The sequence below is a fragment of the Lithobates pipiens genome, unplaced genomic scaffold (assembly GCF_037356315.1).
Source record: "Lithobates pipiens isolate NorthernLeopardFrog02 unplaced genomic scaffold, aLitPip1_a1.2 Scaffold_8, whole genome shotgun sequence".
Taxonomy (NCBI): domain Eukaryota; kingdom Metazoa; phylum Chordata; class Amphibia; order Anura; family Ranidae; genus Lithobates; species Lithobates pipiens.
In genome coordinates, this window is record NW_027507903.1 from 29,990,156 (window position 1) to 30,015,933 (window position 25,778).

General features: G+C 42.2%; 1 protein-coding gene across 2 annotated transcripts in view; it reads right to left on the reverse strand.

Moving 5' to 3' along the window:
- SLCO3A1 (solute carrier organic anion transporter family member 3A1) overlaps positions 1-25,778 on the reverse strand; it is a 546,291-nt gene that overhangs the window by 16,177 nt on the left and 504,336 nt on the right. For both annotated transcript variants that reach the window (XM_077472554.1, XM_077472553.1), the window contains exon 9: positions 20,309-20,373. In XM_077472554.1, coding sequence (XP_077328680.1) covers positions 20,309-20,373 — 65 coding nt within the window. The remainder of the gene's footprint in view (positions 1-20,308; positions 20,374-25,778) is intronic.

Sequence of the window (25,778 nt, forward strand, 5' to 3'; positions counted from 1 at the left end):
TGTCCCACTAAAATCACATGTCCCAATGATTATCTGCACACATATGTACGTGATCACCTGCACACATATGTACATGATCATTTGCGTACATATGTCCGGGATCACACAAACCAATTATTATACACTTAACGGAATTTTGTTTACCAAAAACATGTAGCAGAATACAATTTGGCTTAAATTTATGACAAAATTTGATTTTATTGGATTTCTTTTAAAATAAAAAAAAGAAAATATTGTTTTTTTTTTCAAATTTCCGCTTTTTTTGCGCTTATATCGCAAAAAATAAAAAACGGAGTAGTGAATAAATAACACCAAAATAAAGCTCTATTTGTGTGAACAAAATGATAAAAATTTCATTTGGGCACAGTGTAGCATGACCGCGCAATTGTCACTGAAAGCGCTAGAGCGATGAAAGCTGAAAATTGGGCTGGGAAGGAAGGGGGCGAAAGTGCCCTGTATTGTAGTGGTTAAGGACCAAGCCTCTTTCTGAGATTTGTTGTTTACAAGATAAAAACATTATACATTTTTTTTCTAACACCCTAAAGAATAAAATGGCCTTCATTTCAATACTTTCTGTCACACTGTATTCGCGCAGTGGTAATACAAGAGCATGTTTTTTGGAAAAATTGCACTTATTTGAATTAAAATGTAAGCCAACAGTAAAGTTAGCCCAGTTTTTTTTATATTGTGAAAGATAATGTTACCCCGAGTAAATTGTTACCCAACATGCCATGCTTCAAAATTGCGCCCGCTCGTGGAATGGCGACAAACTTTTACCCTTAAAAATCTCCATAGGCGACATTTAAAAAGTTCTGGAGGTTGCATGTTTTGAGTTACAGAGGAGGTCTATGGCTAGAATTATTGCTCTTGCTCTACCAATCGCGGTGATAGCTCACATGTGTGGTTTGAACACCATTTTCATATGCGGGCGCTAATCACGTATGAGTTTCCTTCTGCACGCAAGCTCGTCAGGACAGGGGGCGTTTAAAAATTTAAACTTTCCTTTTAATAGAAAAAAAGCATGACAGGAACTCTTAAATATGAGACGTGGGGTCAAAAGGCCCACAGATCTCATATTTACACTAAAATGCAATAAAAAAAGCAAATAAAAAAAATTTTGATTAAAAAAATTACAAAAAAAATAAATGTTTTGACGTCGCTTCCGCACTGCAATGATATGGAGACCGGTGGGGGCCATCTTCCTCTCACTCGTCTCCATGTCACACAAAGGACAACATCCAATTGCCTCCGCCGCTGCCGACGGCTTCGGTAAGCGGCGGGGAGCACCGGAGCATGGCGGGGGGCCCTCTCCCGCCGCTGATAAAAGTAATTTTGCGGCGAATCTGCCACAGAGACCACTTTTATCTTGAAGCAGACCGCCCCCGCTGAAAAGGAGGATACCAGGGTTATGGCAGCTAGCTGCTGCCATAGCAACGATATTCCTCTTCAAATTACTAACGTATAACAACGGTGGTTGGTCCAGAAGCGGTTAAAGTGGTAGTAAACTCTGTTTTACCACTTATACCTAAAGGTAAGCTTATAATAAGGTGCTGTGAATATCTCTTAACCACTTTCAGACCGGACCATTTTGCTGGTAAATGACCAGAGGTCTTTTTACACTTTGGCACTGCGCTGCTTTAACTGGTAATTGCGCGGTCATGCAATGTTGTACCCAAACAAAATTTGCGTCCTTTTCTTCCCACAAATAGAGCTTTCTTTTGATGGTATTTGATTGCCTCTGCGATTTTTATTTTTTGCGATATAAACGTAAAAAGACCGCAAATTTTGAAAAAAAATGATATTTTCTACTTTTTGTTATTAGAAAAATCCAATAAACTCAATTTTAGTCATACATTTAGGCCAAAATGTATTCAGCCACATGTCTTTGGTAAAAAAAAAGTCAATAATTGTATATTTATTGGTTTGCGCAAAAGTTGTCACATCTACAAACTAAGGTACGTTTTCTGGAATTTACGCAGCTTTTAGTTTACGACTGCCTATCTCATTTCTTGAGGTGCTAAAATGGCAGGGCAGTACAAAACCCCCCCAAATGACCCCATTTTGGAAAGTAGACCCCCTAAGGAAATTGATAAGAGGCATGTTGAGCCCATTGAATATTTTATTTTTTTGATTGAATAATGACAAAAAAAAAATTTTTTTTTTTTTTTTACACAAAGTTGTCACTAAATGATATATTGCTCACACATGCTATGGGCGTATGTGAAATGACACCCCAAAATAAATTCTGCTGCTTCTCCTGAGTATGGGGATACCACATATGTGGGACTTTTTGGGAGCCTAGCCGCGTACGGGGCCCCGAAAACCAAGCACCGCCTTCAGGCTTTCTAAGGACGTAAATTTTTGAGTTCACTTCTCACTACCTATTACAGTTTTGAAGGCCATAAAATGCCAAGATGGCACAAAACCCCCACAAATGACCCCATTTTAGAAAGTAGACACCCCAAGCTATTTGCTGAGAGGCATGTTGAGTTCATGGAATATTTTATATTTTGCCACAAGTTGCGGGAAAATTACAAACTTTTTTTTTTTTTTTTTTTTTAACAAAGTTGTCACTAAATGATATATTGCTCATGCATGCCATGGGCATATGTGAAATGACACCCCAAAATAAATTCTGCTGCTTCTCCTGAGTACGGGGATACCACATATGTGGGACTTTTTGGGAGCCTAGCCGCGTACGGGGCCCCGAAAACCAAGCACCGCCTTCAGACTTTCTAAGGGCGTACATTTTTGAGTTCACTTCTCACTACCTATTACAATTTTGAAGGCCATAAAATGCCAAGATGGCACAAAACCCCCACAAATGACCCCATTTTAGAAAGTAGACACCCCAAGCTATTTGCTGAGAGGCATGTTGAGTCCATGGAATATTTTATATTTTGCCACAAGTTGCGGGAAAATTACAAACTTTTTTTTTTTTTTTTTTCTTCACAAAGTTGTCACTAAATGATATATTGCTCACGCATGCCATGGGCATATGTGAAATGACACCCCAAAATAAATTCTGCTGCTTCTCCTGAGTACGGGGATACCACATATGTGGGACTTTTTGGGAGCCTAGCCGCGTACGGGGCCCCGAAAACCAAGCACCGCCTTCAGGCTTTCTAAGGGCGTTACAGTTTTGAAGGCCATAAAATGCCAAGATGGCACAAACCCCCCCCAAATGACCCCATTTTGGAAAGTAGACACCCCTAAATTTAGGGGTACACTAGTGAGACTAGGTAATAAATGGCGGGTGCCCTGAAACTATAAAAAAATAACTAACCAACCAGCGTCACCTGTAACAGTTATATGGTGATCACTGGTGAAAGGGTTAACTAGGGGGCAATTAGGGGGCTTTATGCGGTAGTATATGGGGGTCCCTGGCGCTATAAAAAGCTGCAGCGAACCTAAATACCTACCTGCCTAACTAGCGTCACCTGTGACACTAATACAGCGATCAGAAAAACGATCGCTTATTAGGCTGGGTTCACACTGGAGCGATGCGGGAACGCCACGAATGCGCGGCGGGTTCCCGCATCGCATGCCTCCCGGCGGCAGTTCACACTGCCCTATGCGAACTGCTGGGAGTGTCAGTGAAATGTTACTGACACCCCCAGATCAGTTCGCATATCGCAGTGCGATCTGCAAACTCGGATCGCATGGTGTAAACACCCATGCGATCCGATTCTGCTGCGGGCCAAAAAAAGGGTCCCGTGCGAATTTGCGGCGGGTGCGGCGAATGGCTGAACTCGAATCGCACAGAGATCGGATGTGATTTGCACTGCAGTGCGGTGCGAATCACATCCGTTCTCATAAACCGCTGCAATGTGAACCCAGCCTTAGTGACACTGGCGACGGGGGGTGATCACGGGGTTAAACCTTTATTGGGGGGGTTAGGGGGGTACCTTAGAACTAAAGGGGGCTAACCCTAACTGCCCTAACAGTTATTAGTCACAAATGACACCCGCCGGGTGATCAGGGGGTTAAACCTTTATTAGGTAATAAATGGCGGGTGCCCTGAAACTATAAAAAAATAACTAACCAACCAGCGTCACCTGTAACAGTTATATGGTGATCACTGGTGAAAGGGTTAACTAGGGGGCAATCAGGGGGCTTTATGCGGTAGTATATGGGGGTCCCTGGCGCTATAAAAAGCTGCGGCGAACCTAAATACCTACCTGCCTAACTAGCGTCACCTGTGACACTAATACGGCGATCAGAAAAATGATCGCTTATTAGGCTGGGTTCACACTGGAGCGATGCGGAAACGCCGCGAATCCGCGGCGGGTTCCCGCATCGCATGCCTCCCGGCGGCAGTTCACACTGCCCTATGCGAACTGCTGGGAGTGTCAGTGAAATGTTACTGACACCCCCAGATCAGTTCGCATATCGCAGTGCGATCTGCAAACTCGGATCGCATGGTGTGAACACCCATGCGATCCGATTCTGCTGCGGGCCAAAAAAAGGGTCCCGTGCGAATTTGCGGCGGGTGTGGCGGGTGCGGCGAATGGCTGAACTCGAATCGCACAGAGATCGGATGTGATTTGCACTGCAGTGCGGTGCGAATCACATTCGTTCTCATAAACCGCTGCAATGTGAACCCAGCCTTAGTGACACTGGCGACGGGGGGTGATCACGGGGTTAAACCTTTATTGGGGGGGTTAGGGGGGTACATTAGAACTAAAGGGGGCTAACTCTAACTGCCCTAACAGTTATTACAGTCACAAATGACACCAATGCAAAAAAAAATATAAAAAATGACATTGGTGTCACTGTGACTGGGGGGCAGGGGTAATTGGGGGGGTGATCGGGGGTAAAGGGGGGGTGTGAGTGTGCCTGGCATGTTCTACTGTGTGTGTAGAGTGTTGGTGCAACTCACCGATCCGCTCTCCTCCGTGTCGGAACGAAAAATACCGACACGGAGGAGAGAATACATCACTTCCTCTCCTGTGTTTACATTACAGGAGAGGAAGTGATGTCACCGGGGATTTCTATTCGTCGGGAGCGATCGCGAGGGGGTGGCCATGAATGAATGGCCGCCCCCTCGTCCCGGATCGCTCCCGGACGAAAACCGACCGCCGCAGGCACCGGGCGGGGGCCCGATCGGGCCCCCGACCCGCGGGAGGCAAGGGACGTACATGTATGTCCTTATGCCTGCCCGTGCCATTCTACCGACGGTCGGCAACTGGTTAAACTTGCACTGTTTAGGAAATATTTAGAGTGCATACAGCTGGTGACGTCAGCGGTACACACCACGGTGGACCTTCAGAGCCCGTGCCATAAATGGTGGCTCCCGGGATGTGTTAACCCCCCCAGCCACTCACATAGCCAGAGGCCGCGTACCCGGAGGAGGGCCGGGTGAAGACGGAACCCCTCTCAGGGCTTCATTTTGAGGCAAGTCTCTTATAATGTGCTAGTATGCAATGCATACTGGCGCCGTTATCACATTGCCTTTCAGGGGGATTTTTTTCTTTAACAGCAGTTTACTACTCCTTTAAGGCATGTACCTGGACTAAAACTGGTTACAAGGGTGGTGATAAATAGCAAGTACCCAGAATGATTTGGAATGGTAAGTGGGGTACCCCAAGGTTCTGTCCTGAGACCAATTCAGTTTAATATATTCATAAATGATACAAAGATTGGTATAAATAGCTCAATCTCAGTATTTGCTGATGATACAAAGCTAGGGAGGGCAATAACTTAATAGCAGTATATAGAAATCTTACAAGAAAACCTCAATAGAGGGGTAGGTAAACACATGGCAAAAGAGGTTTAATTTTGAAAAATGTAAAGCAATGCAGTTGGGGGCTAAGAACATGAATGCAAGGTTCTTGCTAGGGGGAGAGCCTTTGGGGAAATCCATGATGGAAATAGATCTGGGGATCCTAGCAGACTCAGCAATAGCAGGCAATGCCAAGCTGCTGCAAGCAAAGCAAGCAGAATATTAGCATACATATTTACTCAAGGGATAAAACTATAATTCTACAGCTTTAAAATGACTGTTTCCACCACATCTCAAGAATACCATCCAGTTTTGGTCACCAGTCCTCAGAAAGGATGTGTTGAAAAGGAGAGAGTCCAGAGAAGGGAATCAAAGCTAATAGGGGGACTGGATGACCTCAATTATGAGTAACGATTACAAATATTAAGCACAAAGAATTACCGCTCTAAGGTGACTTCTCCCAAAACAGCTGTCTCCACAATCCCACAGGGTGCTGGCTCTGTTTGCAACAGGAACTGAAGTAGAAAAGATGTAGCTGGATAGCCGCACTCCGAATTATTCAACTTTATTTCAAAAATTTAATTAAAATCATAGCATCTAGGCTGGTAAACAGACTAACTGCATAGCCACTGACATGTTTCACACCGAACACGGTGCTTAGTCATAGCTATTTACCAGCCTAGATGCTATGATTTTAATTACATTTTTTAAATAAAGTTTAATAATTTGGAGTGCGGCTATCCAGCTACATCTTTTCTACTACAAATATTAAACATTCACCCTGGAGAAGAGAAGCTTGAGTGGAGATATGATGTACCTCAATGGTGATTTTAGCATAGGGAACAAACTATTCAGTTTCAGGGAGCTTAAGAAGACACGTGGCCACTTCAATGAAATTGAAGGAGAAGCGGTTCAACCATAAACTGTGTAGGGGGCTCTTTATGGTTAAGGCGGTAAGGATGTGGAACTCCCTTATACAATCAGTGGTGTCAGCAGAGGTTTTGATAGTTTAAAAAAAACTCTAGAATGGCATAATAGCAAAGCCAATACATATACAGTGATATGGGAAATTAATTAATAAACATACACACACCCACACAGGTTGAAATGGATGGACTGGTGTCTTTACTCAACTTTACCAACCTATGTGACTTTGATCTGTGTTTGGAATGATAAAATGTATTCTCTTTATGGTCATTTTCAATTTATAGCTAACGACTTCAGATATGATGCTCAGAAATGAGGGCTATCCAGTGTGCCTAAACCTCTATTGTGGTTATAGACAGAAAGCTTATACTGCACTCTATGAATCGGTGATGATGCCTTCTAAATTTCTTCATGACAAGTATTTACAGACCGTTTTTGCTGCCCCAAGGTTCTTTTACTATGAGAAAATATTCTAAGGTTATTCTTGGTTTTATTTAAGTACCTCCTAAGTATATACATTAATTGCAAGAAGCCCCTAAAGCTATATAAATCTTCAAGCACCAGCTGGCCATGAATTTATTACACTGGTAAGATCCACATTTGTGAAGATCAATATTCAGTACCGTGAGTCATTACTAAATTCTTCACTCAATCTTAGAGAACTTATCATAAAACAAGATACTTTGCATGAATAAAATGAAACAGTGGAAGATTTGGATTTTGAGGCTGGAGGGCAACCATGGGCAGAGAAAGGGACTGGGGAATCTGTGTCCTCAGTCCCTTTCCCTGTCTCAAAGGGGAGATGCCAGGGGAAGCCAGAAGCCATTGTCCATCCCCCCCCCCCCAAAAAAAAAAAGAAAGCATCGGAAAAAATATATCAAATTGTACTCTATTGACACATGTGCCACTGTCACATGACATTAACATTTTTTTTAAAAAAGTATTGGTAATCAGTATCGGCGAGTACTTGAAAAAAAAAGTATTGATACTTGTACACGGTCTTAAAATGATATCAGTGCAACCCTAGTGTAAACCAATCAATATAAGCTTATTGGGATTTTTTTTAACCAAAAATATGTAGCAGAATACATATTGGCCTAAATTGATGAAGAAATTTGATTTTTTACATTTTTTATTGGATATGTTTTATCGGAGAAAGTAGAAAAAAAAACGTCGCTTTTTTTTGTTGATAGCGCAAAAAATAAAAACTGCAGAGGTGCTCAAATACCACCAAAAGTAAGCTCCATTTGTGGGGAAAAAAAGAAGTGCAATGAGTTATTCCGGCTTCACTCCATCAAAAACCATAAAATCCATCTTCAGCAAAGATATGCTTTTACAATTACTAACAAAAAAGGACAGCATAAGATAGGGGTTATTTAGTGTATAGCAAGTGGAGCCAAAAAATAAATAAAATAAAAGACGTGTCTTTTAAAGTTTCTTTGTCAATATAACATTACAAGCTCCACTACACTGACTGCAGTATGTTCAATTGCTGCTAAAAGCGGATACAGTATCTCACAAAAGTGAGTACACCCCTCATATTTTTGTAAATATTTTATTCTATCTTTTCATGTGACAACACTGAAGAAATGACACTTTGCTACAATGTAAAGTAGTGAGTGTACAGCTTGTATAACAGTGTAAATTTGCTGTCCCCTCAAAATAACTCAACACACATCCATTAATGTCTAAACAGCTGGCAACAAAAGTGAGTACACCCCTAAGTGAAAATCTCCAAATTGGGCCCAATTATCCATTTTCCCTCCCCGGTGTTAGTGTTACAAGGTCTCTGTGAATGTGGAGCAGGTGTGTTTGGTGTTATCGTTCTCACTCTCTTATACTGGTCACTGGAAGTTCAGCATGGCACCTTATGGCAAAGACTCTGAAAAAAAGAATTGTTGCTCTATATAAAGATGGCCTAGGCCAGTGATGGCGAACCTTGGCACCCCAGATGTTTTGGAACTACATTTCCCATGATGCTCCACTACATTGTAGAGTGCTAGAGCATCATGGGAAATGTAGTTCCAAAACATCTGGAGTGCCAAGGTTCGCCATCACTGGCCTAGGCTATAAGAAGATGGACCCTGAAACTGAGCTGCAGCATGGTGGCCAAGACCATACAGGGGTTTAACAGGACAGGTTCCATTTAGAACAGGCCTCGCCATGGTCGATCAAAGAAGTTGAGTGCACGTGCTCAGCGTCATATCCAGAGGTTGTCTTTGGGAAATAGATGTATGAGTGCTGCCAGCATTGATGCAGAGGTTGAAGGGGTGGGGGTCAGCCTGTCAGTGCTCAGACTATATGCAGCACACTGCATCAAATTGGTCTGCATGGCTGTCATACCAGAAGGAAGCCTCTTCTAAAGATGATGCACAAGAAAGGCTGCAGTTTGCTGAAGAAAAGCAGACGAAGGACATAGATTACTGGAACCATGTCCTGTGGTCTGATAAGACCAAGATAAACTTATTTGGTTCAGATGGTGTCTAGCGTGTGTGACGGCAACCAGGTGAGGAGTACAAAGACAAGTGTGTCTTGCCTACAGTCAAGCATGGTGGTGGGAGTGTCATGGTCTGGGGATGTATGAGTGCTGCCGGCATTGGGGAGCTACAGTTCATTGAGGGAACCATGAATGACAACATGTACTGTGACATACTGAAGCAGAGCATGATCCCCTCCCTTCGGAGACTGGGGAACAGGGCAGTATTCCAACATGATAATGACCCCAAACACATCTCCAAGATGATCACTGCCTTGCTAAAGAAGCTGAGGGTAAAGGTGATGGACTGGCCAAGCATGTCTCCAGACCTAAACCCTATTGAGCATCCTCAAATGAAAGGTGGAGGAGCGCAAGGTCTCTAACATCCACCAGCTCTGTGATGTCATCATGGAGGAGTGGAAGAGGACTCCAGTGGCAACCTGTGAAGCTCTGATGAACTAACTCCATGCTCTAGAGGGTTAAGGCAGTGCTGGAAAATAATGGTGACCACACAAAATATTGACACTTTGGGCCCAATTCGGACATTTACACGTAAGCCGCGTACACACGGGCGGACTGTCTGGCCAACTAAGTCCGTCAGACAATCCGACAGACAGTCCATCCTACTTTTGAATGAACGGACTTGACCACACACGATGAACAGACAGTCCGTTGAAAGCTTGCGCGATGACGTGTACAGCACGTACGACGGGACTAGAAATACGACGTCCAATACACTGCAATGCAACCTTCGGCCGTGTAAATCCTTTCTGAGCATGTGCCATACTTAGTCCGTCCAACTTGCCTACTCACGAGCGGACTGTCCGCTGAAACCAAAGTTGGACGGAAATATTACGGAAATTCCGAAAGACTTAGTCCGCCAGACTGTCCTCTGAAAAAGTCCGCTGAAGCCCACACACGAGCGGACTGTCCGCTGAAATGTGTTTCAGCGGACTAAGTTGGACAGACAGTCCGCCCGTGTGTACGCGGCCTTAGGGGTGTACTCACTTTTATTGCCAGCGGTTTAGACATTAATGGCTGTGTGTTGAGTTATTTTGAGGGGACAGCAAATTTACACTGTTATACAAGCTATCCACTCTTTACTTTACATTGTAGCAAAGTGTCATTTCTTCAGTGTTATCACATGAAAAGATATAATAAAATATTTACAAAAATATGAGGGGTGTACTCACTTTTGTGAGATACTGTATTTTGTGGCCCTGCATTCAACATTTCTTTTTTATTTATTATCTGAAAACTTTTGTTAAAACGCTCATACAAATTTTTTTTTTTTTCTTAACAAATTGTAATTTTCTGAATATACATCAGAACAGAAAACGGTAGGCCTAACAATTTCAACAGCTTTTACCATATTATGAATAAATGAAAATGCCAAAAGTGTCAGAGTAACAATCATTAATGGAAAAGGCAGGACATTTCTTGAACAAGGTAAGGCGATAACAGCATCCATCAGCTTAAAACCCCCAGCCTGCAGAAAAACTTTTTTTTTTCTCTCTCTCTCTCTCCAAAGTTCATGTCACCTAAACTACACATTGATGGGATATGCTAATGCACAAAGTCACAAAATTGCACAGAGTTAGGTAATTCGACTTTCATCTAATGTATCTCATTTATCTGCACTAAAGGACGTTGCCGCATTGTTTGCATTTTTAGATAGTATAGAAGCAAGGTAGAAAGGTATTTGTACCAGATGAAAATCCTCTTCTTGTATCCAGGAGCATTCTGCCATTTCAGAAGTCGGAGCATGGTTTTCTGCCTCCTCATGGGAACTCATTTCCGTGACCTCTGTCAAGCTCCATCTGCCTATCATGAATATTTCTATTTCTGTATACATTCGGGGCAGTACAATGTAAGTCTTTAATTACTACATTCTTTCCTCTGATGTATACCAGGGCCAGCCAACTATGGGGCAGATGAGGTAATGATGATCAGCGAGAAATCTGGTCTTCACGCATGAAGAGTTTTTCCTTTTATAGGAAAGAGGCCATACGGAGACCAACCAGTAAGATTCCTAGTGTATTGGAAAATGACAGTTGGAATCAGAATAATGGTCAACACGACCGCATTCCTGGGAATTAACCACTTGACGTCCACACTATAACCGAAAGACGGCTACAGCCAATGACAACTGATCACAGAAGTAAACAGAAGCTGATTGTCAGCTTTTTTTTTCCTTCATGCTGACAGCATGAAGAAAAAAAAATAAAAGTTGGTAACCGGCTTCTGTTAGAGGGACATCTGTCCCCTAAGTGCCCGCCACTGCTGCAAATCCATGCCCACAAGTACCATCTATCAGTGCCCATCAGTGCTACCGTTCCCCTAAGTATAGTTACATAGTTAGTAAGGTTGTTGTCTACAGTTGTCCCTATCCCTGTACATTGCACACTCATATCAGTCCCTACCCTCAAGGAGCCCACAATCCAAGGTCCCCATTCATATACTAGGGCCAATTTTGGACAGAAGCCAATTAACCTACCTGCATGTCTTTGGAGTGTGGGAGGAAACCAAAGTACATGGAGGAAACCCACGCAGGCACAGGGTGAACATGCAAACTCCAGGCAGGTAGTGTCGTGGTTGGGATTCAAACCAGCAAGCCTTCTTACTGCTAGGTGAGAGTGCTAACCACTACACCACAGTGCCGTCCTTAAGTGCCCACCATTGCTGCTAATAAGTGCCCTCCAGTGCTGCAAATCCATGCCCACAAGTGCCATCTATCAGTGCCCATCAGTACTGCTAATCAGTGCCCATTAGTGCTACCTATCACTGCCCATAAGTGCCTCCTGATCACTACCCACCATTGCCACCTATCAGTGTCCATCAGCGCCTTCTGATCAGTGCCCACCAGAGCCATATATCAGTGCACATCAGTACCATCTATCAGTGCACATCAGTACCATCTATCAGTGCACACCGGTGCCACCTCATCAGTGAATAAGAAAAATACCTGTTTTTAAAAAAAATTGTAACAAAATATGAAAGGTTTTTCAAAATATTGTCTTTTTTTGTTTAATTGTTTGATATGTTTGATGATTAACCACTTCAACCCCCAGAAGCATTTACCCCCTTCCTGACCGTGGTCATGCCACATTGTATACAAACAACATTTATGTCCTTTTTTCCCCCCACAAATAGAGCTTTCTTTTGGTGGTATCTGATCACCTCTGCGGTTTTTATTTTTTGCTCTATAAACAAAAACAGAGCGCCAATTTTTTTTACTTTTGCTATAATATGTGTTATACGTTATAAGTTTCTGTTACCCCAAAACTTCATATTCCTGACATGTGGCTGATGTACCATGTACTTGTTCTCTTTGTATTGCTTCCTTTGTGTGAAATCCCTGGTGTTCCTGCCAGTCCCTCTGCTTTCCTAATAAAAACTGACCACGCTATGCAGGAGAACACACTGTGGTCAGTTCTCTAGCGATGCTGGTGCAATGTGCTCTCTTACAATGATCAGACTTGTACTGACACAAAACCCCCACCCCCCTCTGCTACACAGCCATTCACTGGAAAGCTCTTGTGTGCTGCTGCTTCTCCCTTCCCAAGCTCTTATGCAGCGGAGAACAGAGGGTATGTGATTCACTTATAATAAAAGGGGGAAAAAAAGGTATTTATAATGTGTTTCTAAATCTATACAAAAATGTGTTACCTTTCATTTCTATTTTAAACTGAATGGGTTGTTTTACCAGTTGATCATTTACAATCATTTTAACTGCTCTGTCTCCGTGCAGTGGTTTTGCACAGAGAAGCCCTGATCCTCCTCTTCTTGGGCTCTCATGCTGGTGCTCCTGGCCCCTCCCTCCTGTTAGGTGCCCCCAGAGCAAACCGCATGCTATGGGGACACCCGAGTAGGCTCGCTCCCAAGCCACTGTTCTGCGTGTCCATTCCCACACATAGCCACAGCTGGGCCCCACACCCTGTATTATCATTAGCTCACTGGCTATGACTGACAGCCAATGGCTCCCCCTGCTGTCTCAGCCAATAAGGAGGCTCCCCTGCACATAGCTGGAGTGATAGGGCTCAGGTAAGTATTGGGGGGGGGGGGGGAGGGCTGCTGCACATAGTAAGTATTTTACTTCATGCATTAAAAATCCTTAAACCTTTAGAACCACTTTAACTAAGCATCCTGCAGCATTATAATGGCACTGGTAACAGCCCAAAATAACTGAGCAGATAGACCTGTTTCAGGTTTATCTGTGCCACTGGTGCCACTTTATTATTTTAGAGTGAAATAGAAACTAGCACAGGTCTGCCCGTAACTAATAGAGGGAATGCAGCAGTTTTCCATATGGAAAACTGCCACAGGTCCTCGCCAGCAGCTCGGAACTGGCTTACAGGATGTGAACTTTCAGCAGGCACTTCACATCCCTCTCTTTGCTTATGCAGTGATTACACTACATGAGCAGAGAATGCAGGGTTAACAAATCTACTCCTGCCTCCCACTCTAAGCTGAGCAAGGGGCGGGATTAATAACAGCTTGACGGAGGGTCTAACGCCCTCTCCACTCTATCCAAAAAAGGTTTGCCTAGACATACACTTTAAAGGCTAAATTTGCAGTTTTTAAGAAAATAACCTAGGCAGGTATGGTACCTCAGTCGGTATGGCAGTCAAGGGGCTCCAGCAGGTATTACAGAACAATTTTGCTTTGTAAAATGTTAAATAATTTAGTCATCATTCCTGTAGGCTAGGTAGCCAGACATAGGATTGTTATATTCAACTTCTTTTTGTATTCAATTAGGCTGTTGCTCACTTTGTGAAAAGAAAACTGCAGAATCTCCTTCTCCAACATGGCAGCATGGGTGTCACAAAGCCTTGATCTGTCTTGCATGGAAGCAATGATATAGAAATGGGCACTTGACTCCAAGAAAACCACTAAATTTGCACTTTGAATGTTTCACCTTTGCCAGACCATCAGGAGCTGTGCATTCTGGGAGGTGGTATTTAAGGTATTGATATCACGTGCTACGGGGTTCCATTGCAGAAGATTTTTCTGTCTGTTTGGTTCTGGTCCTCCTGACCGGCCCCCTTGGCCCTCCTGGCCTGGGGTGTAGTTCCATGCATTTCCAAGTCTCGGAGCTGGATAGCCCGAGGCGAAGCAACTGCAGGGAGAGGCCTGAATGGATATCGGGCCTGGTGATTCAATAGTGGTCCGGTGCCGTCCCATCTAAGGAGAGGCCCAGCAACTGGAGAAGCATCCAGGGGAGAACTCTTCAGGAGAAGGCCATGCATAAGGCTGGCTTCTATGAAGGAGCCTGGAGGCTCAGTTGAAGGACACTTCATGGATTTACACTCATAAGGTATCGCCGGACTGGCTGAGAGATACTGGTACCGTATGATAGCTCTAAAAATATGTCTATGTCCCTCAGTTACGCTTAAGTCTGTGGAAGAGACTTTTTCTCAAGTATTCTATGCTCAAGTCTGTGGCAGAGACTTTACTTTACTTAACACCTTACCGGATGCTAACCCTAGTTAAAGGAGGTCTATCCGGGGGTTGTGAAAATCCAGCTGTGAAACGGTTATTCTCTGGATTTCTTCTATAAAAGACTTTCCATTTTTGACAGTCCAAAGTACCTGAACTTCCTCCTAACCCTCCACCCTAAACTGAGAGATTGTGTTTCTACTTCAAATAAATATCCCAAAAGAAGATCCAGTGTCAGTTTCTACATTTCTTTGGGCCATTTACCACGGGAAACCCTAGACAGAGACGAGAGACGAGGTCAAGAAGGTAACGGTAAGCCCAATAAGCAGCTCCTTCGGGGGTCAGTGCTACATATATTATATTATATATATACATACACACACACACACACACACACACATACAGCGGCAAGGTGGCTCCTCTGTGTAGGATCAGATACCTGTCTGCACAGGATCACATACCGATTGGACACAGCAGGATCCAAACAGCCGGTCTGGCAGATTGTTCGGGGAGACAGGCAGAATGGAGATCTGCTTCTGTAAACAAGGCAGATCACCGTTCTGTGAGACAGGAAGGATGTGATCCTGTATTCCTACAAAGCAGGAACACAGATCTCTGCCTTCCCACAGTAAAATCACCTCCCCCACAGTTAGAAAGCACTCCCAGGGAACACATTTAACCCTTTGATCACCCCTGATGTTAACGCCTTCCTTGCCGGTGTCATAGTATGGAAACAGTGCATATTTTTAGCACTGTATTGGTGTCACTGGTCCCCAAAAAGGGTCACTTAGTGTCCAACTTGTCTGTCGCAATCTCACTAAAAGTCGCTGATTGCTGCCATTACTATTAAAAAATAAATTAAAAAATACCAAAAAATTTATCCCATAGTTTGTAGATGCTATAACTTGTGCGAAAACCAATCAATAGCACTGATCATTGTATTAGTGTCACTGGTCCCCCAAAAAAGTGTCACTCCATGTTTCGATTTGTCCGCCGCAATAAGTTGCTCATTGCCGCCATTACTGGTAAAAAAATAAATAAAAATCCCATAGTTTGTAGATGTTATAACGTTTGCACAAACCAATCAATTTACGCTTATTGGGATTTCTTTTTTTACCATAAACATGTAGCAGAATACATATTGGCCTAAATTGATAAATCATTTTATTTTTTAAGTTTTTTTTTTATTAGATATGTTTTACAAAAGAACAAAATAAATAGTTTTTTTTTTTTACAAATTGCCAGTTTTTTTTTTATATAACGCAAAAAAATTAAAAATCCAGAGGTGATCAAATACCACCAAAAGAAAGCTCTATTTGTGGGGAAAAAAAGGACATTTATTTGGGTGCAGCATCGCATGACCTGGTCATGAAAGGGGTAAATCTTCCGGAGGGCAAGTGGCTAAAGTGATTTTGAAGGAATTTTTTTTTTTAATCAGATGCCCACATCCACCATGGCCCTTGCCTGCTTCTGAGATGGTGTGCTTGATTACAGATGTAACAATAACATGTATGAATACAGTCATAACAATAGCCAATTATTGCAGTACAAGTAATAGCAATCATGATGGTGCTTTAAAAAAAAATGTGGCGACTGGAGCTCCGCTTTAAGGAAACAAAAAAAACCTTGAGCCTTTAGAACCACTTTAAGGTAATTTTCTAGCAAAAAAAAAATAAAAAAAGCAGACTAACATGAGGTTGACAAATTTAAAAACTGCCTCAAAGAAAAGTGGTTGAAGAATCAAAAGGCTTTTCAGAAAAGTTGCATGAAAGTTACATTCAGCAGTCTTTTTATATATTTTATTACACTTGCAATTTTATTTTTTTTAAATACATAAGATTGGCAAGAAAAATAATCATCTGAATATAAATGTTTTTTTTTTGCATTTTACACAGTTGCCCAGAAGCACTCAGTGACATATCTTTCCCCACTGTTTGCAAGGAACGGACTGAAAAACGAAACGTAAATGACAAATGAATGCTTCTTAAAGCGGACCTTAAGTAATTTTTTTCAACTTTTTATCTATTAAATCTTCTGCCCTTGTTGTTTTAACTTTGGATAGTAAAACATTTTTTTTTCTGCCAGTAAATACCTTATACAGCCCACTTTCGGTTTCTTGTCTGGTCATTAGCCTAGGCTTATGACATCATGCACAGCTCTAGAGGTGTCTAGAGACCAATATGGGTTTTTCTCTGGCCAATGCCGATATTTAGAAATCACGGTGTATGATGCCGTTTTTTTGGCAGATTTTTTCTTCTTTTTTTTTTCTTTGCCTTCATCTCATAAAACAGTTCCTGCAGCAGACTCCAGTAGTCTAGGGCAGTGGTCTCCATTATCCTGCCCCTGGGGCACCATTTCTCCCACTGACACCGAAGGGGCATTCTTCCTTCCACTGGCACCAGCGATGGGTCACTATTACTCCCACCAATACGAGGCACTATTTCTCAAACTGACGCCAGCAATATGAACTCTTCATCTCACAGACATCACCGATGGGGCTTTACTCCTTCCATTGATAGCAATGATAAGGCACTATTTCTCCCATTAATTCAATTGAATGAGGCACTATTCATCCTATTATTACAATTATGGGGCACTATTCCTCCCATTATTCCAATGATGGGGCACTATTCCTCCCATTATTCCAATGATGGGGCACTATTCCTCCCATTATTCCAATGATGGGTCATTGATTACATCCACTGACACGGGGCCGTTTTCTACTACCACTGGGCAAAGTCTGGCCCCCATAAAGTATGAAAGACAGTAATTTGGACTTATGTTTAGAGAGTTTGGAGACCCCTGGTCTAGGTTCCAGACATAATTGAGACCAGAGCCGAGGGACAGTCCACTAGCAAAGCGTGGGGGAGCACCATCTGCCAGGGGGATAGATGATCAGCTGAGAAAAACGGTTTCTCCTCCACCCCTAGACAAAAGGAGCAATTAAGGCTTTCTGTGCAGGCACATCCCCACTGCAAGGGATCATTTTACATGTTCCCCAAAGTTGGGCTTTAATCGCTGTTGTGCCTCTGAGAAAGAAAAGAAAGTGAACAGAAATCTCCCCAATGGGACACAGGAGGGGGCTTAATATGCCTGTAATGATGTAGTAGGCTCTTGTGGTGCTGTCAGAATGGAGGGTACCTAGGCACTGTCACACGTGGGAAAGTGCTATGTTGCTTCTAATTGCAAATTATCTCCTAAAGTTACATTTATTTACAGTTCATGTTAAAGTGTTAATTAATCCATATTACACAAACTTTAGATTTTAACTACACATCAGCTGAAACACCTTATTCCCAACACTTATCCTACCTAATTTGACCTAACATTGAGTTTCCCCATAATCGTAATTTAACCCTTGAAAATGTAATCTTAATTTGTAACCTTCAAGTGATACCAAAGTTAAAAATAATAAACATGTTATACTTACCTCCTCTGTTGCAGTGGTTTTGCACAGAGCAGCCCGGATCCTCCTCTTCTCGGGTCCCTCTGCAGGCCTCCTGGCCCCTCCCTCCTGTTCAGTGCCTCCACAACAAGCAGCTTGCAACGAGGACACCTGAGCCAAGCTGCAGCTCCGTGTGTCCATTCAGACACAGAGCCGTGGCTAGGCCCTGCCCCCTCTCTCTCCTCATTGGCTCAGTGACTTCGATTGACAGCAGCGGGAGCAAATGGCATTCCGCTGCTGTCTGCTCTCTCAGCAAACGCTGGATTGAGATGGGTTTAGGTAAGCATTAGGGGGTGCTGAGGGGAGCTGCTGCACACAGAAAATCTGTCATCTTAATGCATAGAATGCATTAAGATTAGGGCTGTGTAAATTAAAGATTAATTCCTTGATTAATTGTTAATTTTTTTGATCGATCAAAATACTCACAAAATACTCACCTCTCCTCCCCCCTTTCCTCCCTTGCCTCTGTCTGCTAATCAAAGGAAGGGGGGAGGAGTCCGGTGACGTTGAAGTTCTGATTGAACGTAATGTGTATGGGGGAGGAGCTACGCATGACGTCACCCGCTGCTGCCCTACGGAACTAACACGATTGTCAGCTTTACATGCTGCATTTTTATCATCTTTATGCGAGTAGTTTGTGTTTGAACACAAAAATTTAATCTTATACTTAAGCGGTGAGCACTTCGATCTTTTCTTTCTACCCATGACCTGGTGTCCTTGCTGAGATTTAAGGAGACGTGAGAGAAGTTTATGGTCTGTGTTATCCCTTTTGATACCCGCTTGACTGACCGCCTGTTTGCACAGGGGTCCATGCCATAAGGTGAGAGTGATTAGTTAGACCGGAGGTGGAGGGATTGTCACACTACTGTGGGAAAAAAATGACTTACGTCAGTGCTAGAGTTTGAATTTAAAACATATTTGCGTGAACTGTGAAGTTAAGTCATGGATTGTGGAAACTAACTCGTGTCGGGTGACTGTATATAGTGTATACCACATTTACCAATGACTAATGCAGAGTTGCAATGCAAGGAGATCAGCTAAAAGTAGTTGGATCTGTACGTGCGTTATAATTAATAGAAATTAGTCGATTAATCGATTAAAAAATAAATAAAAAATTAATCGAACACAAAAATTTTAATCAGTAACAGCCCTAATTAAGATAAAAAAAAACATTCTGTCTTTACATCCACTTAAAGTGATTGTAAACAATCACCTTGTAAAACAACCCATTCAGTTTTAAATAGAAATGAAACACAAAATTTTTTTGCATAAATATATATATATATATATATATATATATATATATATATATATATCTGGGACTGTGACATCATAATGGGCGGGGACATCATCCGGCGATGTCCCTATATAAGTCGCCGCGTCCCCGTCATTGTAAGCAAAGACAGCGACGAGGCAACATCTGAAGAGAAGAAGAGAAGAACAGAAGACGGCGCTCAAAATGACCTGGAGACGCGCTCAACATGAGCGGACTTTTCTCCGGGCGGGAAAAGTCCATTAATTTCAAAAGTGCGGCTGGCACACACATGGCTGGATTGTCCGCCGAAATGAGAGTCCGGCGGACAGATTGGAGTGCAAAAATACTTTCTTAGTCCGCCGGACTTTTGGGTAAAAAAAGTCCGCCAGGGAGCCCACACACGGAGGGATTTGTCTGGCTGACTTGAGTCCGCCGGACTTTTCCACCGGATTGTTTGATCGTGTGTACGAGGCATAAGGGAACAAGATACTTTCTCATGCAAGTACATGGTAATTAAGACACATCCCAGGAATATGAAGTGTTGGGGTAACAACCACTTTAACCAAATATTTAATCCTCTATAATCCTAGTCTCAAATTTGACTAGATGCCAAAATCTAGCTAGATGCCAAATCATCACAGTCCTGAACCAAACGTCGGCTAGCTCTCAGCACCCAAGCCATCTACCTTACAAAAAAAGAGACTTCAGTTAGCCTCTAGTGTATATCCCATAAAGCAGCCTTTCACAACCTTTTTTAACATTGACAAATCCTTTAAATAACTTTACAGTCTTAAGGATCTCCTGCTAATAATTGCTATATCTACAGGTCACAGTACATTAGTATGATGGTCAGTGCGAAGAATGCACCTTACATTTGTGGTCAGTGGAAAGAATCCCCCCTTACAAATAGCTAAAGAGATAATTGGTAACAGTGGTAATTTATCTGAGAGGCAGTCATTCCTCAAGGAACTCCTAGCAACCTCTGGAGGAACCCTGGTTAATAAAGGATGCTGTAAGGTGTAAAGTATTTTAGATACTTACCAATTAGACGTAGTAAAAGGAACAGAACACCCAGTGCATACGACTTGAGCTCTGGACTTACTGCCCTGCAGGGAAAAAAAAGAAACAAGAGACATAGTGGATAAGGGCATATAACCTTTAGAATAGCTTGACTACCTGAAAATAAATGCTTCTTCAATAAATAAAACAGCATAGAGGCAGTGGGACTGATTTACCAAAAGCAAATAGTATGTTCACTTTCACAAGGAAATTTTTACTCACAGCTTGGTGAATAAGGTGAAGCTGTCCTGGCTTTCATTATCTAATCATACGCAAGCAAAAATGCTATTTATTTCCTGGAATGTGATGGGGTATGCTTTGCAAAGTGAAATTTAATTTGATTAGGCACTGGGCCAAATTTCCAATATTTGTCAGGTTTATTTAATTGACAATGCCCATCCATGCTGTTGAATCTTCACCTGCCCATGTCCTTGTTCATAGGTGTGCGCAGCCTATTAAGGCGTGTACCCCAAATATAATTTTGGACTTGAATTGCTCTCTGGAGTGGAAGGATGGAAGTCCCCAACATAAATGCTGCCGATGTATCTCTGGGACCAGAGGAATACTAAAAAGGCACCCAAGGAGATGATCTATACCGTGAGAGATCATCTACTCATATATAAATCCAGCAAGAGGTATTTCTCTATGCTCATAAGTGGTGCTGGGAATTGATAAGTAGCCCACTGCTTATAAATATGAATTAAGGTCATTGGCGACCCCCCATCTTGGAGTCTTAACAACCCTCTCAGAATTAGATGGATCTAGGAACCTCAGAATAATATCCTTTGAATATGCCACACACAGGGATTTACATTATGGTCCGACACGGCCCTCTCCCCCCTGACCTCAGGAACAAGTATACTGTAATACTGAGCAAACAAGCAGGACAAAACTCTGGATAGCCGCACACTGGAAAAAGACTTGAAATCCCATCTTTAATTGAAACAACGTGGGTCACATTAAAACAAAATAAAAAAATCCACAGCAAAAGGAATAACAGGGTACAGGAAAATGCTGACACGTTTCATACCGTAAGCAGTGCTTACTTTTGATTCTGTTTTGATGTGACCCACGTTGTTTCAATTAAAGATGGGATTTCAAGTCTTTTTCCAGTGTGCGGCTATCCAGAGTTTTGTCCTGCTTGTTTGCTCAGTGTGTGTGTGTAATGGTCAGCGCCTGGGGCTCATCAATAAGAGACAGAGCTTCAGTCCTCGAAGATTACTTTGGAGCGGTGGTTCATCCTATTCTTTAATACTGACGCACTACTGGCTCCTGAAGAAGCGACTAGGTTGTAAAACATATAGAGCAGGGATATGAAATTAGTGGACCTCCAGCTGCTGCAAAACTACAAGTCCCATCATGCCTCTGCTCTCTGGGTGTCATGCTTGTGGCTGTCAGAGTCTTGCTATGCCTCATGTGACTTGTAGTTCTGCAACAGCTGGAGGTCCGCTAATTGCATATCGCTGATTTAGAGCTAACTATGATGGTATAATGGAACTCTAGCACCTGGAGAAATTTGAAGTACATGGTTTACACCTAGAAAAGCCTCCTGGTGTCCGGTATACGTGTATTACACCATCTTTGGAATATGTAGTGCCTATTGATTTTCCTTGATGATGTTTTTAATTGGAAATTTTGTATGAACTTTTATGATGCTGTAGAATAAAATATGAATCAATTTTAAAATTGAATTGATGTGTAAATGCCTTTAAGGTCCATACTTCTGATTTTCCAAAATTGATTATAATTTCAGGACATGGCACTAATTAACACCTGAGAGTGCCCATGGTACACCCAAGTGAGCACCACAGTTAGATTTTAAAACATGGACAGTGTCAGTAGCTCAGTGGACAGTTTCAGTAGAGCAGAAATTGGTCTCAGTAGGGCAGTGGACAGTGTTAGCAATTTTTTTCTTTTGTTTTTATAAAAAAAATTAAACGATTTTATTATGTTTATTTTTTTAGGCGCCCCATTGGGGGGCTTTGGTGAAATATCAGATGTTTAAACAGACTGCTGATGCCTCTCTTTGGAGTCAGAGAAAAGGACTGAGGACAGAGATTCCCCAGTCCATGTCTCTGCAGCCTCAGCTGCACTGGACAGTGAATGAATGGGAAGTGCTCTGTGCTGAGCAGCTTCCTGTTCATTTACAAACTGAAGATTGGTATCGATCACTCACTGGGGTTTATTGACTAAAGGCAAATCCACTGTGCACTGCAACTAATTACTGTGCACTGTCCTTATTACTGTAAAAATCTGCCTGGGGAATTATGAAAGCTATGGAACAGTTATGCCCTGTACACACAATCAGACTTTTTGACAACAAAACCGTGGTTTTTGTTCGAAGGTTGTTGGCTCCAACTTGTCTTGCATACACATAAATGTTGGCCAACAATTACGAACCTGTAAAGGTAGTGAAGTACGACAAGCTGAGAAAAAGTAAGTTCAATAGCCAGTGTGGCTCCTTCAGCTTGATTCCGAGCATCCGTGGACTTTTGTGCAACGGACTTGTGTACACATGATTGGAAATTCCGACAACAAAGTTTTGTTGGTGGAAAATTTGAGAACCTGCTAGCCAACATTTGTTGGCAGAAAGTCAGACAACAAATGTTTGATGGAGCATACACACAGTCGAACTTTCCGCCAACAAGCTCACATCCAACATTTGTTGGCGGAAAGTCGGATCGTGTGTACGGGGCATAAGGGTTGGGTGGTAATATATTCCACAATAAACTGAGCAGCTTGGAGTGAGAAGGCATTGGAAAGGAAGCTCTATTATAGAAGCCTTGAGTGTTTCTACATTGAATCCTTCCAGTATTGATTTCACATCATTTAGAAAAAATATGAACAAACTGATATGGGGAGAATATACAATTCACGTATCAAACATAAACCACCCAGTTTAATCCCATCGCTATTACTACAAAGGATGTTAAAATGTTACCCGCTCACTGAAGGGCAAGGATCAGGAGAATTGCAGACACTGTTAAAACAACATTCAGTATGAATTAAACATGACTGTAGTAGCTTTGCAGTGCGAAAAACATGTAAGCATTGGGGTTGGACTATACTTTCAAATAAAAACAGATAATGCCCTGTATGCTACATGACCCGGTGATCAACTGTGACCAAGGACATTATACAGTAGGCAGAAAAATGATCAGCTTTGCATATGTCTGTCTATCTTAAATACAGACTGCAGAACTGAAAATGGCATAAACAGCTGAAGAACAATGATTATTACGCAGCTTTAATTAATGGGCCTTTCAACGACACTTTGCTGCCAATCAGGGAGGTGCTATAACCTCTTCAAAAATCATTACTGGGATTTTCGCAGCGGCTGCTCCCTGTCTCAGAAATAATTACATCTGGAGCTGCATATTAAGTTCTGGACTTCAGAAGCATTGTTAACACCAGCTAATGGTGTCACTGAGAAATAAAAAAACAAGTCATTATGTTTGGGAACTGCAGATTTTGTCTGTTAATCTGCTAGAGAGCCATTTTGTCACATTGGTTTGGGGACCTAATATACCTCTATGAATTATAGACGTAATTCTCAGGTGTTTCCAGAGAGGTAAGCAGGAAGCTTTCCAAAATTGTATAATTTTACATAGTAGAGTTTTTTTTTTTATCACCCAGCTTGCGGTTTTACAATCAGGACTTGGCTCAGGCTTAGAATATAACAGCATGCCTCATAATATTTAAAAATATAACATCTGGGACAATTAGGCTTCGTCTTTGATGTCCCAAAATTCAGTTGATTGGTCCATAGTGTGTTGCGTATCTTTTACACGGCTAAGGATCTTTTACTATCCAAGAAGTCAAATCTGCCCCTTTACAGGGACATTTCAAAGTTATTAAACAAGAGTGGTTGGCTTAAAAAAAAAAAGAAAGATGGATAAAATCGATGTGAGATTTCAAGTACTCCATCAATTACATTGTCTCCTAGAATGATTTTGATAAAATAGACTTGTGTCATTTCACATTATAAAAAAATAAAAGGTAAAGACTGGTTTAATAACAGAATGTGAGTTAAAGGGTTACAAAACCCTCGTGTTTTCTGTTTTTTAAATAACAAACATGTCATACCTACCTCCACTGTGCAGTTCATTTTGCACAGAGTGGCCCCGATCCTCCTCTTTTGGGGTCCCCTGGCAGATCTAGTAGTTCCTCCCCGCATCTGGAAACCACCTAGGAGAAGGGCTCCCCTTGGGGATCCCATGCGGGCATGCTCCCAAGTCCAGCATTTGCGTCCATAGACGCAGAAAGTCGGACTCGACCTTAATGCATAGGGATACTCATTGGCTCAGGTGAGTAAAACTGGGGGGGTGTGGGGCTGCTCAGTGACAGAAGTTTTTTCACCTTAATGCATAGTTATGAGCGTTTACAACCCCTTTAAGAGATAATCACAGTAGAGCCTTTTTAAAGCCCACATTTTGGTTTTCTTAACCACTTAAGCCCCGGACCAATTTGCAGTCAAAGGACCAAGCCCCTTTTTGCGATTCAGCACTGCGTTGCTTTAACTGACAATTGCGCGGTCATGCGACATGGCTCCCAAACAAAATTGGCGTCCTTTTTTTCCCACAAATAGAGCTTTCTTTTGGTGGTATTTGATCACCTCTGCGGATTTTATTTTTTGCGCTATAAACAAAAATAGAGCGACAATTTTGAAAAAAAATTTAATATTTTTTACTTTTTGCTATAATAAATATCCCCAAAAAATATAAACATTTTTTTTCCCTCAGTTTAGGCCGATACGTATTCTTCTACATATTTTTTGGTAAAAAAAAAATCGCAATTAGCGATTATGGATTGGTTTGCACAAAAGTTATAGCGCTTACAAAATAGGGGATAGTTTTATAGCATTTTTATTAATATTTTTTTTTTACTAATAATGGCGGTGATCAGCGATTTTTATTGTGACTGCGACATTATGGCGGACACATCTGACATTTTTGACACATTTTTGGGACCATTGTCATTTATACAGCAATCAGTGCTATTTAAATGCACTGATTCCTGTGTAAATGACACTGGCAGTGAAGGAGTTAACCACTAGGGGGCAGTGTAGGTGTTATGTATGACATTATGTGTTTATTTTATTGTAGGGGGCGTGGCCTGGCATGTGACATCACTGATCGTCTTTCCCTATAAAAGGGAACAGACGATTGGTGACAGCCACAGTAGGAAGCACAGCCTCGTTCTTCAGCTCTGTGACCCGATCATGGGACACCAGCGGTGATCGGGTTCGCTGGTCCAGCGGCCATGGTCACGGAGCTCAGGACCGTGCTCCCAACCCATGGCTGGGCACTTAAAGAGCAAGGTACAGGTACGTGCTTGTGCCCAACCGTGCCATTCTGCCAACGTACATCGGCGTGAGCTGGTCCTTAAGTGGTTAAAGTGTAAATTTTAAAATCTATCTTTTGGCATGTTTGGCACCATGCCTCGATAAATA